This window comes from Asparagus officinalis, chromosome 4, assembly GCF_001876935.1.
Source record: "Asparagus officinalis chromosome 4, Aspof.V1, whole genome shotgun sequence".
NCBI lineage: Eukaryota > Viridiplantae > Streptophyta > Magnoliopsida > Asparagales > Asparagaceae > Asparagus > Asparagus officinalis.
Window position 1 is genome coordinate 9256472 of NC_033797.1, and position 18485 is coordinate 9274956.

Sequence of the window (18485 nt, forward strand, 5' to 3'; positions counted from 1 at the left end):
ACTATGATTGTGAGAGTCATATCAGATAATTAACTGACGAATAGTTATGTTGACGCGGTTCATGTTATGCTAAATTGGACTTGATCCGTCGTTTTAATTACAGGGTACGAAACCCAAAACTATAACGTGGTTAATTAGTATTGAATTACCTTCGAGCTTGTATAACCTCGCTTATTTTGACACCACTTGTATAGCCTGAAGAGTCAGCACCTTAATACTTCAATGTTATTAAAACTTGAGAATCTTACTTAGAAATGTCCAAATATTTCAACCCTTATATTTATTGAATATATTGTTAAACATCCCTAATTCTATATTAAACTTACCCTGATTATATTTGAACATCCACACACCCATTACTTTCACGATAAGTACGTATTCGATTATACCAAGCTATAACTTGACATTACCCCGTTGATTGATGGATTAATACATTACAATGATAGGGGTTATGCCGTCTTTAACTACAAGCCCAAAGCGGAGCCCAAAATCTCCGAACTATAATCGAACGCATAATACGAAACCGACCGCATCTTCCATATTTTCGCCTAGTCCCTGAAATCTTCAAGTGTGTTGAATTGGCCCCGCAAGTCTTCATATTTTGAAATTAGTATGTTATGTATCTCGAAATTAGTCCCTCAATATTTCAGCCTAGTGCTATTTAGCCTTAGGGAGACTAATTTAAGAACACTTAAAAAGATTCGGAGGGACTAATGATAAACACGAATATTTGTTGGGCTAAGTTCAAAGTATGAAAGATGCGGGGCGAAATAAATAAAGTCATCCTCTCTCCTCGAAAAAAAAGCGCGGCAAAATTTCAAGCGGATTCCCCTTCTCCCTCCACTCTCCAGTCTCCCCCCACAAATTTCAGTGCGTCCCGCTCCTCCAGTTGCCGCCAACATTTCAAAACCCTAAAATCTTCCCCAAGAAGCCACCAACCTTTCAAAGCCCTAGATACCCTTATCCTCCATTTAAACACCCCCCACCCCCAATCTCCTCTCATCGCTCACAACCCATTCGACGAAATTCCTCACCCAAATCGGAGCCCTAGGTTTCAGTCATGTACGTAGTCAAGAGAGACGGCAGGCACGAGCCCGTCCACTTCGACAAGATCACGGCGAGATTGAAGAAGTTGAGCTATGGATTGAGCCACGAGCACTGCGATCCTGTGCTCGTCGCGCAAAAAGTCTGCGCCGGGGTTTACAAGGGCGTCACCACGAGTCAGCTCGACGAGCTTGCGGCCGAGACGGCGGCATGACTGCTAACCACCCGGATTATGCTTCGGTAATTGTCGATCTTGGATTTTTTGAGGCTCGATTTTGATTCATTGAATCTCGGGTTTTGATTAATTGGATTGTTAAAAATCGGATTTTGACAGCTTGCTGCGAGGATTGCGGTCTCGAATCTGCATAAGAACACGATGAAGTCGTTCTCTGAGACGTAAGGATTGTTTTTCTCGTTTTGCTTGTTTATCATGATACATGTTTTTTTATTGATAATTTAACTTAATTTGGTTATTAAAATTGGGTTTTCAGGATTAAGTTGATGTATCATCATTTCAACGAGAGATCGGGGCTCTCAGCGCCTTTGGTTGCCGATGATGTTTATGAGATAATCATGAAAGTAATGCCCCTTAAAAAACTTAAATTTCCTCCCAGTATTCTTATGTTATCTTTTTGCAATAATAGCTCGAAGTTAAGGTTCCTTTTAAGTAGATTATTTGTTGACATGGTTATTCTATATTCTGACATAACTTCTCAATTTAGGTCGTGATAATTGATCTTTTATATTGATCAAAATACTATACTTCACCGATCAAGTTGTCTCATTCTTACACATTAACTGCAATTCTTACTCATTTTGATGGAACAATGCTTTGGATTTTACCCATCTTTATAAGTTTCTAATAAATTAGCTTTAGGCAGTTAAGACTGTAGTGGTGTTTCGTACCCATCTGGGACATGCTAGATAACAAAAATGATCTCAAATCATGCGCGATTGATTTAATGTTGTTATAATTTGATTAGTTATTATGTTAATATTTTTTTAACTATTTTCAATTTTATTTGTTGCAGAATGCAGCTTATTTGGACAGTGAGATAATTTATGATAGAGACTTTGATTATGACTACTTTGGTTTCAAAACTCTTGAGAGATCCTATCTCTTAAAAGTCTCTGAAAAGGTTGTAGAAAGACCTCAACACATGCTGATGAGAGTTGCTGTTGGAATTCACAAGGAAGATATTGATTCTGCTGTCAAAACATACCATCTAATGTCACAGCGGTGGTTTACACATGCTTCTCCTACCTTATTTAATGCTGGCACTCCTCGTCCTCAGGTATTGTTCTTTTTCCTTATATTTTTTTATGAGTTGAAGGTAGTTTGAAATTAATCCTCTGATTCAAGTGGAATTGTATGTTGCCAGTTAAGCAGCTGCTTCCTTATTTGTATGAAAGATGATAGTATCGAGGGCATATATGACACTCTCAAGGAGTGTGCTGTTATAAGCAAATCTGCTGGAGGAATTGGTGTTTCTGTTCACAATATTCGTGCAATGGGCAGTTATATTCGTGGAACAAACGGAACTTCTAATGGTATTGTCCCAATGTTAAGGGTGTTTAATGACACTGCTCGCTATGTTGATCAAGGGGGAGGCAAGAGGAAGGGTAATTTTGACATGACCAACTGATTTGCTGATTTTATTTAGTCCATTCATTAAGTAGTTCGTTGAAAATTTGTTACTTTTGTTGCATTTAGGTGCATTTGCGGTGTATTTGGAGCCTTGGCATGCGGATATATTTGAGTTTCTTGACCTCAGGAAAAACCATGGGAAGGTATTCACACCGCAACAGGGCACATGCATTATGCAGATGCACTTATTATTATAGCTTTTGCTTATTTTTATTGTTTGATGAATCTATCTGATTCTAATCCACTGTAGTATCCAATAACTTGTTAATGGTCAATTACTCATATTTGAACACAGTGCATGTTAATCTAAAAAGAATACGATTAAAAGATGCATTATTCTTCAAGATTTTCACTTTCACGCAATGTATTTGCTCATTTACAGATACATGCACTGTCAGTTTGGTGATGTAATAAATACACTGCCTAAGATAAGCAGATGCCTTCCTGAGAAAATGACCATTGCTTAACTTGAGCTTATATAGATATTTGATGTCAAGCATATGATTCTTAGCCTCTCGCATGTTAAAATTGTATATAATATAGTATTATCCTTTACGCAATGTATTTCCAGTATTGGTGGAACTTGTTTCCCATGCTAAGCTACCATGTGCTATTTTAGCCCTTGTCTTAAATGTGTTTATATAAAAGAAATTCTTTTTTTTAATTTATCTTTGCAATGAAAATAAATATGGCCATTTTACAGGAAGAACACAGAGCACGCGATCTCTTTTATGCCCTCTGGATTCCCGACCTCTTTATGGAGAGAGTCCAAAATAATGGAGAGTGGTCATTGTTTTGCCCTAATGAAGCTCCGGGATTGGCTGATTGCTGGGGCGAGGAGTTTAATAAGTTGTACACAAAATATGAGAGAGAGGTAAACCTTCTCTCTGATTTTCAAAATTGGATCTAATAAGATTTGAGTTTGCACTCAATATATCTGTTATGATTTCCAGGGTAAGGCCAAGAAGGTTGTTCAAGCTCAGAACCTCTGGTTTGAAGTTCTGAAGTCTCAGATCGAAACTGGAACACCTTACATGCTATATAAGGTATCAAGAAAACATTCAGAATCCCTATTGCGATGTTGTTTATTGTGGATGGTTACAATAAGTATTTTCATTTTGCAGGACACTTGCAATAGGAAAAGCAATCAACAAAATCTTGGGACCATAAAGTCTTCGAACTTGTGCACTGAAATATTAGAGTATACTAGCCCCACTGAAACTGCTGTGTGCAACTTGGCTTCAATTGCTTTACCACGATTTGTTAGGGAGAAGGTATGAACTGATTCCTTGTAGGTTTTGATGAAATAAGTCTCACGTAAACTCTCACCTAATGGTTGATAATCTATTCATTCATTTTTCAGGATGTTCCTATTGAGTCACATCCATCAAAGTTGGTTGGAAGCATAGGATCAAAGAACAGATACTTTGATTTCTATAAACTGGCTGAGGTTTGCTCTTCTGACAGTATTAGGTGCTAAGAATGATTCCCACTAAAACTGTTGTGTGCAACTTGGCTTCAATTGCTTTACCACGATTTGTTAGAGATAAGGTATGAAATAGGTTTTGATGAAATGTCTCCCGTAAACTCTCACCTAATGGTTGATAATCTATTCATTCATTTTTCAGGATGTTCCTATTGAGTCACATCCATCAAAGTTGGTTGGAAGCATAGGATCAAAGAACAGATACTTTGATTTCTATAAACTGGCTGAGGTTTGCTCTTCTGACAGTATTAGGTGCTAAGAATGATTCCCACTAAAACTGTTGTGTGCAACTTGGCTTCAATTGCTTTACCACGATTTGTTAGAGATAAGGTATGAAATAGGTTTTGATGAAATGTCTCCCGTAAACTCTCACCTAATGGTTGATAATCTATTCATTCATTTTTCAGGATGTTCCTATTGAGTCACATCCATCAAAGTTGGTTGGAAGCATAGGATCGAAGAACAGATACTTTGATTTCGATAAACTGGCTGAGGTTTGCTCTTCTGACAGTATTAGCTAGTGTCTAGTGATGCTTTCCTAGTAGTGCATACATTGTTTGATTGAATTTATATGCCCTTAACAGATTACAGCAATAGTCACAGCAAACCTCAACAAAATAATTGATGTTAATTACTACCCTGTGGAAACTGCTAGAAGATCTAACATGAGGCATAGGCCGATTGGCATAGGTGTCCAGGGTTTGGCAGATACCTTCATCTTGCTCGGCATGCCTTTTGATTCTCAAGAGGTAGTTGCAGGTCTTTAAGTTATTTCTTTAGGGTCCTTCAGTTTTCTGTTTGAGTCAGTATTAAATATCATTGATTGCTTATGCAGGCACAAAAGCTGAACAAGGATATATTTGAGACAATATATTATCATGCCCTGAAATCTTCTTCAGAAATTGCTGCTAAAGAAGGCACATATGAGACATATGAAGGAAGCCCCGTCAGTAAGGTTAGTGTTAGCTTCTGGTTATTATTCTACAATATTAGGGTATTTGCTTCTTTTGAGATTTCGATTGCACTAGATCTTTTGTTGATACTCTACTTGATTTTTCTGATAAATTCCACTTAAAATTTGCCCAATATGTTATGCATAGACCATGCTAAATGATCATCCTGTATAGTAAGTTAAAAAAAAATTCGATGCCATGTGAGCCTAGAAAGAAAATCTGCATATAGAAAGCAGTAAACCTATGCATTTATCGAATTGTGACCAATATATATCAATTCTTTATGCTTGGTTGGCTCTTCCCATGAATGATTGATTAAAAATTAATAATAATAATAATAATAACAACAACAACAATACACATTTATTGTGGAAATATTTTCTTGTATTTAACTCACCATGGTGTACCTGCAGGGAATTCTTCAACCTGACATGTGGAATGTTACTCCATCTAGCCGATGGGATTGGCCTGCACTGAGAAGAATGATATCTAAGAATGGAGTTAGGAACTCTCTTCTGGTTGCTCCAATGCCTACTGCTTCAACAAGTCAAATTCTTGGTAACAATGAGTGTTTCGAGCCCTACACATCTAACATTTATAGTCGAAGAGTACTGAGGTTTGCTTTAATTACCACCTAGTGATTCCACTGGCAAGTTTAGTTGCACTTCAAACTACTAACAAATCATAATATTTTCATTTTTCAGTGGAGAGTTTGTAGTCGTGAACAAGCATCTCCTGCATGACTTGACAGAAATGGGGCTCTGGTCTCCAACTCTTAAAAACCAGATAGTTTATGAAAATGGTTCGGTTACCAATGTTTCAGAGATTCCTGATCATCTCAAAGCAATTTACAAGTAAGAGCTATACCAAAGTTTGTTTTCTTCATTGAAGATGTAGATTTTTCTCAATACATTAACCTTTATGGTGTTAGAACTGTGTGGGAGATCAAGCAAAGGACTGTTGTTGACATGGCTGTTGATCGAGGTTGCTATATTGATCAAAGCCAGAGCTTGAATATTCACATGGATCAACTTAACTTTGGGAAGCTAACTTCAATGCACTTCTATGCTTGGTCTAAGGTTTGGCATAGTCCTTTACTTTTCATCTTTCTATTTTCTTTAGTCAATGATCTTTTATCTTTCCATCTCAAGTATACTAATCTAATGAAACTTCATTGATGAAGGGTCTTAAAACAGGAATGTATTATTTGCGTTCACGAGCTGCAGCTGATGCAATCAAGTTCACTGTCGATACTTCCTTGATCAAGGTAGGCATTGATCTCTTTCTCTCTGCAGGCTATGATGCAATCATTCTTGTCTTCAAATGCATGGCTATCTTCAATTAATCAAAAATATTTTTTTGGAGGATATGCAGAATGAAAAGGCAGTGGAGGAGGATAATTTGGAATCTAAAATGGCACAAGTTGCTTGTTCATTAGAAAACAGAGAAGAGTGCATGGCGTGTGGAAGTTAAGATCATCAAAGTTGGGACTTGCAAAATATTGGAATGCGAGAAAATAACCGCATGATTGTGATTTTCCTGAACCTTCAGCGTCCATCTCTTTTTGAGAATCTTCAAGATTTTAGGAGCTCATTCTATTTATATTCGTCTAGCCATGCTGCTTTGTTATATGTATTTGAGATTAATTTTTTTCTGACTGTTTTGTCTTAGTAAATCATATAATGTGTTTGTTAGAAGATCCCCATTCTAGCTATGTAAAAAGTTGTTCTTATATAAAGCTGGTATTTTCTTGTGCTTGTATGTCAGTTTTAAATATGTGATGCCAAAAGTTTAACATTTACCCATGGACCTCGTGGCTTCGTGGTTGAATTACTCTTGTTATGTGCATGGGGCAATAAACTCGACGTGCCTTCAGTTATCTGATTTTTTTTTCTCTCTGGGTATTATGGGCTGAAATAAGCATTCTTCCACGTATCTGATTATAACAATATTCTTTCATTCAGTTCTATTTAATGTTATAGTTTCTACTAATTTTAACAATATCATGTCCTGTTTAGTTATTTCCAGTCAAGTTCTCCTAAAACTGTATCTTCTCCTTATTTTATTAATTATGATAATGTTATTACCTTCTCTACGCATGTATTTATTTTTCAGTCGACAAAATAATGGTTTATTTCAGATCAAAGTTTAACGGGACCTGAATTAGTCTGAACTTCGCTATAAACCCCTCCTAAAGCAAAGTCCTCTTCGCAAGGACCCAACAAATATTAGAAATGCCCTCAAAACTCCAGTTAATAACTACACCTAAATCTTGTCCTCACTTACTTTTAACTCTCAGCGGGGTTATTGGTTGGTGTAATTTTGAGGTAAGTAAGATATTTTTTTGGGACTTTACTTTATGGCGTTATTCATTTAAATAATGAGATTGAAATTTTACTTTAAGATGTTATTTATTCAGACAATGAGATTGGGGCAATTACCCCATTTTTCGCAAAATTCTCCCAATTCTATACAAACTTTTTATCCCAACATCTGAAAATTACCCTATTCTTAACTTTGGAACAATCATGTGGAAAGTAAGATAATTTTGAAGCATTAATATTAAATATCTAATATACTTTAATTGTATTATAATATGTAATATATCTTAATTATATTATATTATAATTTCTGCTATAACGTAAGATAATAAAATATTATAGAGTATAATCTAATATAACATTATTATATATCATTATTACATATTAGTTAATAATATTTCATGTATTATAATATTAGTATTTATACTATTATAATACTACTTTATATTATTTAATATTTATTTTATTAGTTAGTGTTGATGTATGATATCAAACAGTCAAATGAATGAATTGATTAAGTTGACGGATGTCTTTTAACCCTCTGAATGTCTGGTTCTGAAATAAGCTGTTTTTCCTTGCACAAGTAGCAAATCGTAAGAGGGCGGGGTTGAGTTCCCCGGTTATTCCTCCGACGGTCAAAGTCAGTGAGTTGTGTGAGTGGGGAAGTAAAATGAAATGCCATAGTTCTTAAGCACAGTGGGTAGTAATAAAGAACTTACCCTTTTGTTAAAAATAGTACCTCTACTTATAGCGATGGTATAAGAGTATAATGGTAACTTCAGCCGAGTATGGGATGACGATCACGTCAGCCTCTACTTTACAGGTGTCGTCCGATGAGTGAAGGAGAGGTCACTTCGGTATTTAATGCGAAGTGATTAGGGGTGTGCGTTGCCAACGTGATCTGATGTGCCATAAAGACTATTGGGGGGCAGAGGATTGATGGCGTCCATAACGCATTTAATAGCATTTAGTGCGTTGGTGATTGGTCGCCAGTGCACGGGAAGGGGCTCAAAGTATTTTTTCGCCTCTCTACTCGTCCGGTGGTCGAGAAGTACTGTCTTTCGAGTCACCCTCGCAAGGTGTTGGCCGATGAGTCGGTCGAGTGGAGTGATTAAGCAGTCGACTAAGCCAGGGATTGATACGCAACACCTTTCGGGTCGTCGACACGTGATGCCTTTCGAGTCATCATCACAATATGTCGGCTTATCGAGTCGATTGAATTGGGCCTCTGGTCATCTTGAAATGTTGGCTTGATTATGCATAATGTGTGACACTTGTTTGCAATTAATTGGAGATTATTTTTCATCATTAAGATGGCTATAACGGTTAGAATAAAATTTTTATTGTAGTGTTTTTATGATATAAAATATTGTGTTATAATTTAATATTTATATATTTAATATAATAATATATTCTATTATCTAGAATATTTTAATTTATATAAAAATTTACTATTTTCTATTACACTTTATTATATCGTCAATATTGTGGTAGTTATAATATTTATTGCTATAATAAAAATAGTAATAAACTACTGTATATTAAAGTATTATATCATATATAAAATTAATATAATATATTAATTAATAGTATTGAACATATTAATAGTATATTATGGTTATTGTAAATATTATATTTTAATAAGGAGCCATGTTACTTATCACATTTAAATTATAGTAATTTATCATAAAATATAATATTATATTTTAATAAGAATATACTATTTTAAAAAATAATATATTGAATAAAATGAAATGTTATAAATATTAGTAAATATAATGTTTGTATATCAATTATTATATAATATAATATATTATTATAATATAATGTAATATGTTAATTAATTACATTAAAATTGGTTATAATTAATTACTAATTATAATATAACACATTATATTTTAGTATAATGTAAAATAATGCATTATATTATTATAATATATAAAATAATATACTAAACTAATTGTGTAAATTAATTTAGACTTAATTGATAAATAAATATTATATTTTAATAATGTGTCACATCGTCAATTATCCCACATAAATTGACAAATCAAATTGTCTTATTATCCCAGTTTGTCACACTTTTTACCCCCACACATGCGCAGCTTCTCGAGTCGACTCCGACTGCCCAGTCGTCGCCTCTGACTCGCCTCGCTGGCACCGACTCGAATTTCCTTCACTCGCGCGAGCAGCCACCTCATCACTCTTCATGGCGGAGACCGGAACCATCTCTCAGGATCCATCGCCTGCTTTGCGAGACACCCGCACCCGCGAGGTTAAACTGAAACCTTAAATTGATTGTAAATTTCATTTATAGAGAATTTATAATCAATTATTTTATGGTACTAACTCGTTCATGTTCACTTCAGACTGTACCTCGATAGACACCACGAGTGCTCTTATCTTTACTTACTGCAAACCAAAATATTTATTTTCTTAGCCGCCACCTACCTAACATTGTCGGTTAACTTTCTGCGATTAGAGTCCCAAGGAGCATTAGCGCAGCCAATAAGCCGTTCTAGCTACGGCAAAATGACTTACAGGCCACACCAATCTTTTAATCGTGATGAGGTCGATTTCTGACCCGACCCTAAAGACCTTAAGGGTCTTACCCTCATTTTACATGATTAAATTTACCTAGGAACCACGGCAAAATCCCTTTAGGCTATGCCAATAAAGTTATCCATGAGTTCTTAGGTTAATCTATATTCGGTGACATCTATCTGGACCAAACTCAAACCTTAGGCACACCTTTAAAACTCTTATTAAGTTTACGAAGCATGGGCAACTCAGCAATCCCTTGGCACGCTATCCAAGACACTATAGAGACGTCAAATCTATCCCTAGTATTTCTAGTGAGCCTTGCTTCTAGCACAAATAACTTCCCATGATCAGCTGTGTTGACTTCCTCGATAAGGGCCATAAGACAACGTCCGGTTTAGGCAAAAAGACCTCTAGTGCTAACTTATCATAATACTATGTGATGTTACTGCTATATACATTCTCGGTCGATCTTCTGACGCTCAAAAGCCCTTAGCCACCAACGTATAAGACCAAGCCACAATCAATGTTTAATTCGCGGTCATAACTCTCTAACCTCATAAGACTCTGGACAATGTTCATTAAGAGTCCACAGCGTCGACTCGAATTTCCTTCACTCGCCGCCAAGCAGCCACTCATCATCGTCTTCATGGCCGAGACCGAACCATCTCCTCAGGATCCATCTCCTGCTTTGGAGACACCCGCACCCGCGAGGTATAAACTGAAAACCTTAAATTTGAATCTATCCTTTCAGCTTCAGAGGGAAAGATCTAAACTTTTTAGTTCTTGATGCATGCTACTAAATTGTAGATTAGTGAGAAATAGTTGGTTTAATTAGATTTTATGATTAAGATTGATTTAGTTCTTAGCTTATTGCTATATGTTAGTAAATTATACTGAAAAAATAAAAAACCTAAATTTGATTTTATGCATATTAGTGTGCCAAAAAGTTAAAAACCCTAATTTAGTTGAGTTGTTGAAATAATGTATGCATATTAGGTGTATTATTGTTTTGTTTATGGTTGCAAACTTGTTATTTTTGAATTTGAGTTATATGAACCTCTTCTAAGTATAGACTATAGAGCTTGCAAAGCTCCTGCAAACATTGTTCTTGGAAAGCTTGGTTCGTGATGATCTTGTTTTGTTTTAGCCTGTATCTCAACTGGCATGCTATCTATGTTTCTCTTTTCTATGTATCTTTACGGATAATTATGCCTTCTTAATTTTATTGTTGCTGGTCTTGAACTCTTGGGTCTTTGTATATGTTAAAGTAGCTTATTCCCTTCATGTAGCTTATAGATGTATTTGTTTTGTTTTAAGCTGCAGCTGATTGTTGCTGCCTCTGTGATGTTTCCTCTTCTTCATCACTTTTTTTGATTAGATTAATACTTTTTTTTCAAAATCCTTGCATGTTAGTACCTATATAAGTTGTGAATAAATTAAAAGAAAAGATTGTATAACAGACATGAATAAATTTGTCTACAACATATGAATGCATCTTGATTAGAACCGAACAAACCGAACCAAATCGACTTGCAACAGTTTGGTTCAGTTTTGAATAATGGGTAGTTTGGTTTGTTAGCTCAAAATCTGATAAAAACCGAACCGACCGACCGTTTGCACAACCCCAGGGCCTGCCCTGGGCATAGGCGGGATAGGCCTTCGCCTAGGGCCCCCAAAAAACAAGGGCCCCCAATGTAATATTTGATATATTTTAGATAGATATATATATGGAAAAATAAAAAGATTTTTGTGCAAAATTGTTAGAGGGTTCTAATAGCATAATGGATTCCTACAGCCTTTCCTCTCCTCCCGTCCCTATCTTAGTTGCTGCTGACCGCTCTTACAAAAAAAAAGAGAAAACCCCAGGTCTCTCTCTCTCTGACCTCTCTTCTTCCAATCGCCCGCCGGCTTGTCCTCCTCCCTCTTGCCCACCGGCCACCGCCATTGACCAAGGTTAGGGTTTCTTACTTTGTCTGTAATTTCTCAGTTCTCACTAGGGTTCAGGAATTAGGGCTTTGTGGAATTAGGGTTTAGGAATTAGGGCTTTGTGAAATTGAAATTGAAAGGGCTTTGTGGAATTAGGGTTTAGGAATTAGGGCTTTGTAAAATTGAAATTGAAATTGATTAGGGTTTTGTGAATTAGGGCAGAATCAAACGGGATTTGGCGGATTGTCAAGAAAGAAAGCATCTTCAAAGTTCAAACTTTGAAGAAATTGTAAGATCTTTTACCTATATAGATTTTATTGTTTAATTTCAAATTTCAATTTAAATATTAGATATATTTTAGTCCCTAACATGTTTTTTGGTAGGAATTCTTGATTAATTTATTTTTCTCGATATTTATTAGATTGTAGCATATTCAAAATTAAATTTGGATATCATGCCTCCTCGAAAGTATATGTCTGGACATGATAAGCGGATAAAGAAACAAAAAATTGAAGAATTCAATCGATCTCAAGCGGGAGTACTTGAAAAATTTATTACTGGTAGTAAAAATACATATTCTAATTTAGTTCAAGATTCGGTGAATGTTGAAAATGAGCAACCTGAAAATAAAAAAAGCGATGATTTGGTTAATAAAAATTTGAATGAGAATAGAAATTCCATTGAAGAATGTGAAGAACGTAGCAATGTAAATGAACATGAAGGAAATGTAAATGAACATGAAGATTTGGTACAAGAAGAAAACCTTGAAAGAAGGCCTTCAAACATAAATGACCCAGGAAATTGGAAAAATATTGATCAACATAAATGACCCAGGAAATTGGAAAAATATTGATCAAAGATTGAGAGACTTACTAGTTGAAAGAGGTTCCAAAAGAAATGATAATCTTGATTTTCCGAAAGATTCAGAAGGTAGACATTTCTCCTCAACACATTACATTCGTAACTTATCCAAGAGTGAACATCATGATAGAAAATGGCTAATCTATTTAAATTCTTTGGACAATGTTTTTTGTTTTTGTTGTAAGTTGTTCAAATATGATACAAACAAAATTCAATTGGCAAATGATGGAGTTAGAGACTAGAGAAATTTCAGTGCCAGACTTAAAAGTCATGAAACAAGTAGTGAACACATTGTTAACATGAAGAGTTGGATTGAATTAGAGATCAGATTACGACAAAATGCGACAATCGATAAAAGTGTTGAAGAACAAATCAACAAAGAACGAGAACATTGGAGAAAATTACTATTGAGAGCAGTTGCTATTGTGAAAACACTTGCTAAAAATAGTTTGCCATTTCGTGGAGATAATGAGAAGCTTTATGGAGAAACAGAAACATCTCCATTTTAATAAAAAAATATTTTGCTATCTTATAAATTTTTTTGTGTATGAAATATTGTATATAGAGGCCCCTCATTTGAAAGCTTGATTAGGGCCCCGTGAAAAATTAAGAATATCAGGGTCGACCTTGCACAGCCCTACCCCTTCCTAGAAAAAAAAAACGGACAGTGGGCCCAACTTGAATATTCCACATTTCAAGTCCACGTGTCCAGCTATAAGATCATAGTCACCGAAGTGATTAGGCTCATATGAAATACCCCAGTAGACCAAGTCAACAGACAAGACATAGGACCATACTCAAAGTTTAAAAATTGCAAAAAGCATCCTCAATAGTTCAAAACTACAAAACAATCTTAAAATTTTCTAAACTTGCAAATGACACATAAAATCTAAAAAATTTCGGTAGTCCCCTATAAATATCAAATTTGCAAATAACACCCTCAAACTTTTAAAAATTATAAAAAACACCCTCAAGGATATATAAATATAAAAAGTAGGCGCTCACAATTCTTCGTCGGCAGGAGATATATGCGTGTGTGGGATCTTTTTAGTACATCGTCAAGATTTAACTGTTGCATATATAGTTGGTATTTGATGCCGACATGACTTTTCTTTTGGAGGAACCCATATCATATTCTTAATTTAATGTTAAGGTTAGGTACTTTTGCTACGTGTGGATATTGAAGAATGCACGAGAATTTGGTTAATGTTTTGGTTAATCTGTTGTGCGCAGCGGAAATTTTGGCAGAGTTTTTGGTGCACAATGAGAAAGAAAGATCCAATAAGAATTCTCATCTCACCAAGAAAATAAGAATCTGAAGCGAATATCTCAACAAAGTGAGATATCGGCTCTTCCTCTCATCAGTTCTAGGACTGACCCGTCGAGGAATCCTAATAAACTACTACAATGGTCACAAACACAAAACAAACGATTTTACGCGGTTTGACAAATTGTCTACATCCACGGGGTAAGGAGGGGGGAGATCTACTATTAGAGGGAGAGAATACAACTAGGGTTTACAATCACACAAATCAACCCTCAAACTAACTCTCAAATCCCCTCTCACACCAGCACAAAAGATTGCAGCCGCACTATGTGTTTTCTTTCTTTTGCTACAGCAGAAACCCTCAGCCTTTTTTTCTTTCCGACTGCACAAACCCTCTTTGCACTCAGCCGCTTTTTCCCTTGCTCTGTACCTTTTCCTCCTCCTGCACACAACCCTAGGATTTCTTTTCGGCGTGTATTTATAAGCATAAAGCTGGCTACGGGTGGGCCTCTTACAACGTGGGTTTTGCTGCCAGCTCGTGCTTTTCACAACGTAGGCCCCCACTCACAATATCTCTTCATGAGGCTTCTTTGCTGCTCTCCGCTCTGTTCAAGCATCCGCATGATGGCCCCTACGCCCTATCCAATAATTCTCTACCTCGGCGAAGTTTCTTTCAAAACTGAGCCGACACCAACCAAAACAAATGTCTCACTTGTTGCGTCCAGTACGAAGTAAAAACGATTCACGATAACGGACTCAATCTACAACAAGTCGAGACCCAAACGGGAGTGCGAACACTCTCCTAAACGTCGATATCTACTCATCAAAACGGTCTCACCCACCCATCAAAATCAACTAATCCAAAATGACTGCATCATAAATGACTGCCTACGTATCCGCTTGCCCAAGGAATCAAGCCTTACGTAGTTCATCCAAATGGCTACGAACGACCTCAATCTAATAGAAGAGTTCACAACCCTTCTCTAATATCATCAACTCCGCGGCTGATAGCACCTCCAATGGCCTCACAGTGTAACGAATCAAATACCTCCACCTGAGGTGAACCAATGTCCATATCTAAACTATGTCTGCCAGCTGCACTCAAATCAACCAACTCATCATCTGCATCCAAATCCAAAAGATCTCCAAGCTGTGTCACCTCAGCTGGAATCCTAAACGATGCAGTATGATCTGGAGTACGTGGAATAATCTCCACCCAATGTGAAGTAGCATCACTCTTCACCTGCTGCGATACATCTAAGGTCTGTCCAGAACTCTTCACCAGCTGAGAGTCAATAGGCTCCCTCATCGAAGCCTCATCCAATATGACAATACTAGATCAAATATCCAATTGAGTTTTACCTCCAATCACAGCAGTTGGCAACTCTTTAATAGGATGATCCAAATATGTCGAAGCCTCAGTCCAGAAACTCTTCTGCAAACCATTGCTTGACAACAAACACCGATCCTCCTCCAGCAAGGCACGGTTCTTCAAATTTATCACCCTATCTAGTTGTCTCAAGATTTCCTTTCTAACAAAGTATCTCGAAATACCGTGATCTCGGCTCCAATACAGAAACATGTCCATCTTGTACCTCCCACCAAAACCTGAATAAGGTACCTTCACTTTTCTGTCAATCTCATACTTCTTCAATCTGTTGGATACTACTAGGACTTTCTCCAAAAAGGATTTGGTTGTAACCAAAACACGCCTAGAACAACCACCAACAAAAGAAATCAAACTTCTATTACCTCCCAATGATGTCCCCTTGGAAGGCCCCCAAACATCCACGTGAACACCTTCAGAACGACCCTTAGCACGGTGAATAGATGTGCCAAACTTCATCTCGGCCTTCTTGCTCACATCAATATGTTCACTAGACTTCAAACTACAGGTCTTCACACCCTCTTTCAATTTATACGAGAAATTAATACTGGAATGACCAAGCCCCAAATGTCGCAGTCTAGTCGAATCAATAGAAGTCGCCATAACTCCACCTGCCACTATACCTTCAGTCAAGTAATACAGGTTATTCCTCCTGACGCCCTTCATCATAATCTGAGAGTCTTTCACAATCTTAAAAACCATGTCCTCAATTCGAACATTCAGACCCTCTCCAACCAAAGCTCCAATCGAGATCAAGTTATTCCTTAAGAAATGAACATATCTCACATCATATAACTCTCTAACAGTCCCGTCAAACATCTTGATGCGAATTCTTCCTATCCCCATATCTCACATCATATAACTCTCTAACAGTCCCGTCAAACATCTTGATGCGAATTCTTCCTATCCCAAGGATCTGGCATGCACGGCCCGTCAAACATCTTGATGCGAATTCTTCCTATCCCAAGGATCTGGCATGCACGGTTATCAGCCATGTATACCACACCACTATTCAGCTTCTCAAAACTGAAGAACCATTCCCTTTTAGGGCACACATGATAGGTCGCACCACTATCCAACATCCATTCAGATTCATTCGAATAGCTATCTGTAGGACTGATAGAAAGCGAATAAATAGAAGAGTCAGAATTATTACCATCCGATATAACGATGTTTGCTTCTGATGATGGTTGCTTCCCTTTTCCCTTCTGCTTATTCTTCATCCATTCGCCGAGCTTTAGACAATCTTTCTTCTAATGACCAGTCTCCTTACACCAAGCACACTGATCTTTTTTAATTGTAGGATGTCCTACTCTAGACTGTGACTTCCAATTCTTCCGGTTTGGACCATTCCCTCTTGCGACCAACACCTCTGCTACCGGCTCAACTAAAGCCTCCTTATCCTTCTTTCGAAGCTGATAGTTCACAAGTGCATTAGTCACCTCACTATACGAAAGAGATACCTTCCCATTAATCAGAGTAAGAACGAAGGTCTCATATTCCTCGTTGGACAATGAACTTAACAATAGCAACGCCTTATCCTCATCTTCAATCTTGATATCCACATTCGCCAAATCCGCAAGAAGCTTTGTGTATGTGTTCATGTGATCACTAATTGAGGTTCCCTTCTTCAATTGGAAACGATAAAGTCTCCTCTTCAAATGCAAGCGGTTCTCAACACTCTTTGTCAGATACTTGCTTTCGAGAATCTCCCAAATCTTCTTCGCAGAAGTCTCATTCATCACATTGTATTTTAGATCTTGAGTCAAACAAGATCTAATCACACCACACGCCGTTCGATTCATCTTCTTCCAAACTTTCTCTTCAATATCATCTGGCTTGCCATCTAACTCCAAGGTATCCTAAATTTTGCTCGTTCAGCGCATCCAAAACCTCGCATCTCCATAATCCAAAGTTGTTTGTGCCATTAAACTTCTCCACATCTATCTTCATAAAGTGGATATTCAAACTCTGAATGGTCTTCGCGCCAGAAGCTCCACTCTCGACACCCGAAGCACCTTCTTTCCCTGACATCTTTCTCAACGCACCAACGAATGAAGAATAGATCCAAAACTAAAAAGATAGAGTCTTTTACCAAAAGATCCAACCTTTATCACCAAACAAAGCCCTAGACGAGCTTTTAAATCGATCTACTCCTCCAAATAGCCCAAGCATAGCCCGAGCTCTGATACCACTTGTTGTGCACAACGGAAATTTCGACAGAGTTTCTGGTACACAACGAGAAAGAAAGATCCAATAAGAATTCTCGTCTCACCAAGGAAACAAGAATATGAAGCGAATATCTCAACAAAGTGAGATATCAGCTCTTCCTCTCATCAGTTCTAGGACTGACCTGTCGAGGGATCCTAATAAACTATTACAATGGCCACAAACACAAAACAAACGATTTTACGTGTTTCGGCAAATTGCCTACGTCCACGGGGCAAGGAAGGGGGAGGGGGGAGATCTACTATTAGAGGGAGAGAATACAACTAGGGTTTACAATCACACAAATCAACCCTCAAACTAACTCTCAAATCCCCCTCACACCAGCACAAAAGATTGCAGCCGCACTCTGTGTTTTCTTTCTTTTGCTACAGCATAAACCCTCAGCCTTTTTTTTCTTTCCGACTGCACAAACCCTCTTTGCACTCAGCCGCTTTTTCCCTTGCTCTGTACCTTTTCCTCCTCCTGCACACAACCCTAGGATTTCTTTTCGGTGTGTATTTATAAGCATAAAGCTGGCTACGGGTGGGCCTCTTACAATGTGGGTTTTGCTGCCAGCTCGTGCCTTTCACAACGTGGGCCCCCACTCACAATATCTCTTCATGAGGCTTCTTTGCTGCCCTCCGCTCTGTTCACGCGTCCGCATGGTGGCCCCCACGCGCTATCCAATATAATCACTATATGATATAATGTTTTAGTAAAATATTATATCTTTGTCTTTCAACTCCCAGTAATGAATAAAAGAAGTAATCAATTTTTTTTTCTTGCATCAGTTCAAGCATTGGCTTGAGAGAAGAAAGGGATTTTTGTGAGTTCTTATGG

General features: G+C 37.2%; 1 protein-coding gene across 1 annotated transcript; it reads left to right on the forward strand.

The window, feature by feature from the left end:
• On the forward strand, positions 794-6897 carry LOC109836553 (ribonucleoside-diphosphate reductase large subunit-like). Its single transcript, XM_020404475.1, is given in 18 exon segments — positions 794-1250; positions 1253-1284; positions 1379-1440; positions 1536-1623; positions 2076-2339; positions 2427-2667; positions 2759-2835; positions 3396-3566; positions 3646-3738; positions 3817-3966; positions 4586-4672; positions 4763-4927; positions 5014-5133; positions 5545-5747; positions 5836-5985; positions 6063-6210; positions 6315-6398; positions 6497-6897. Coding segments are annotated over 18 exon segments (2433 nt in total). The 5' UTR covers positions 794-1060; the 3' UTR covers positions 6605-6897.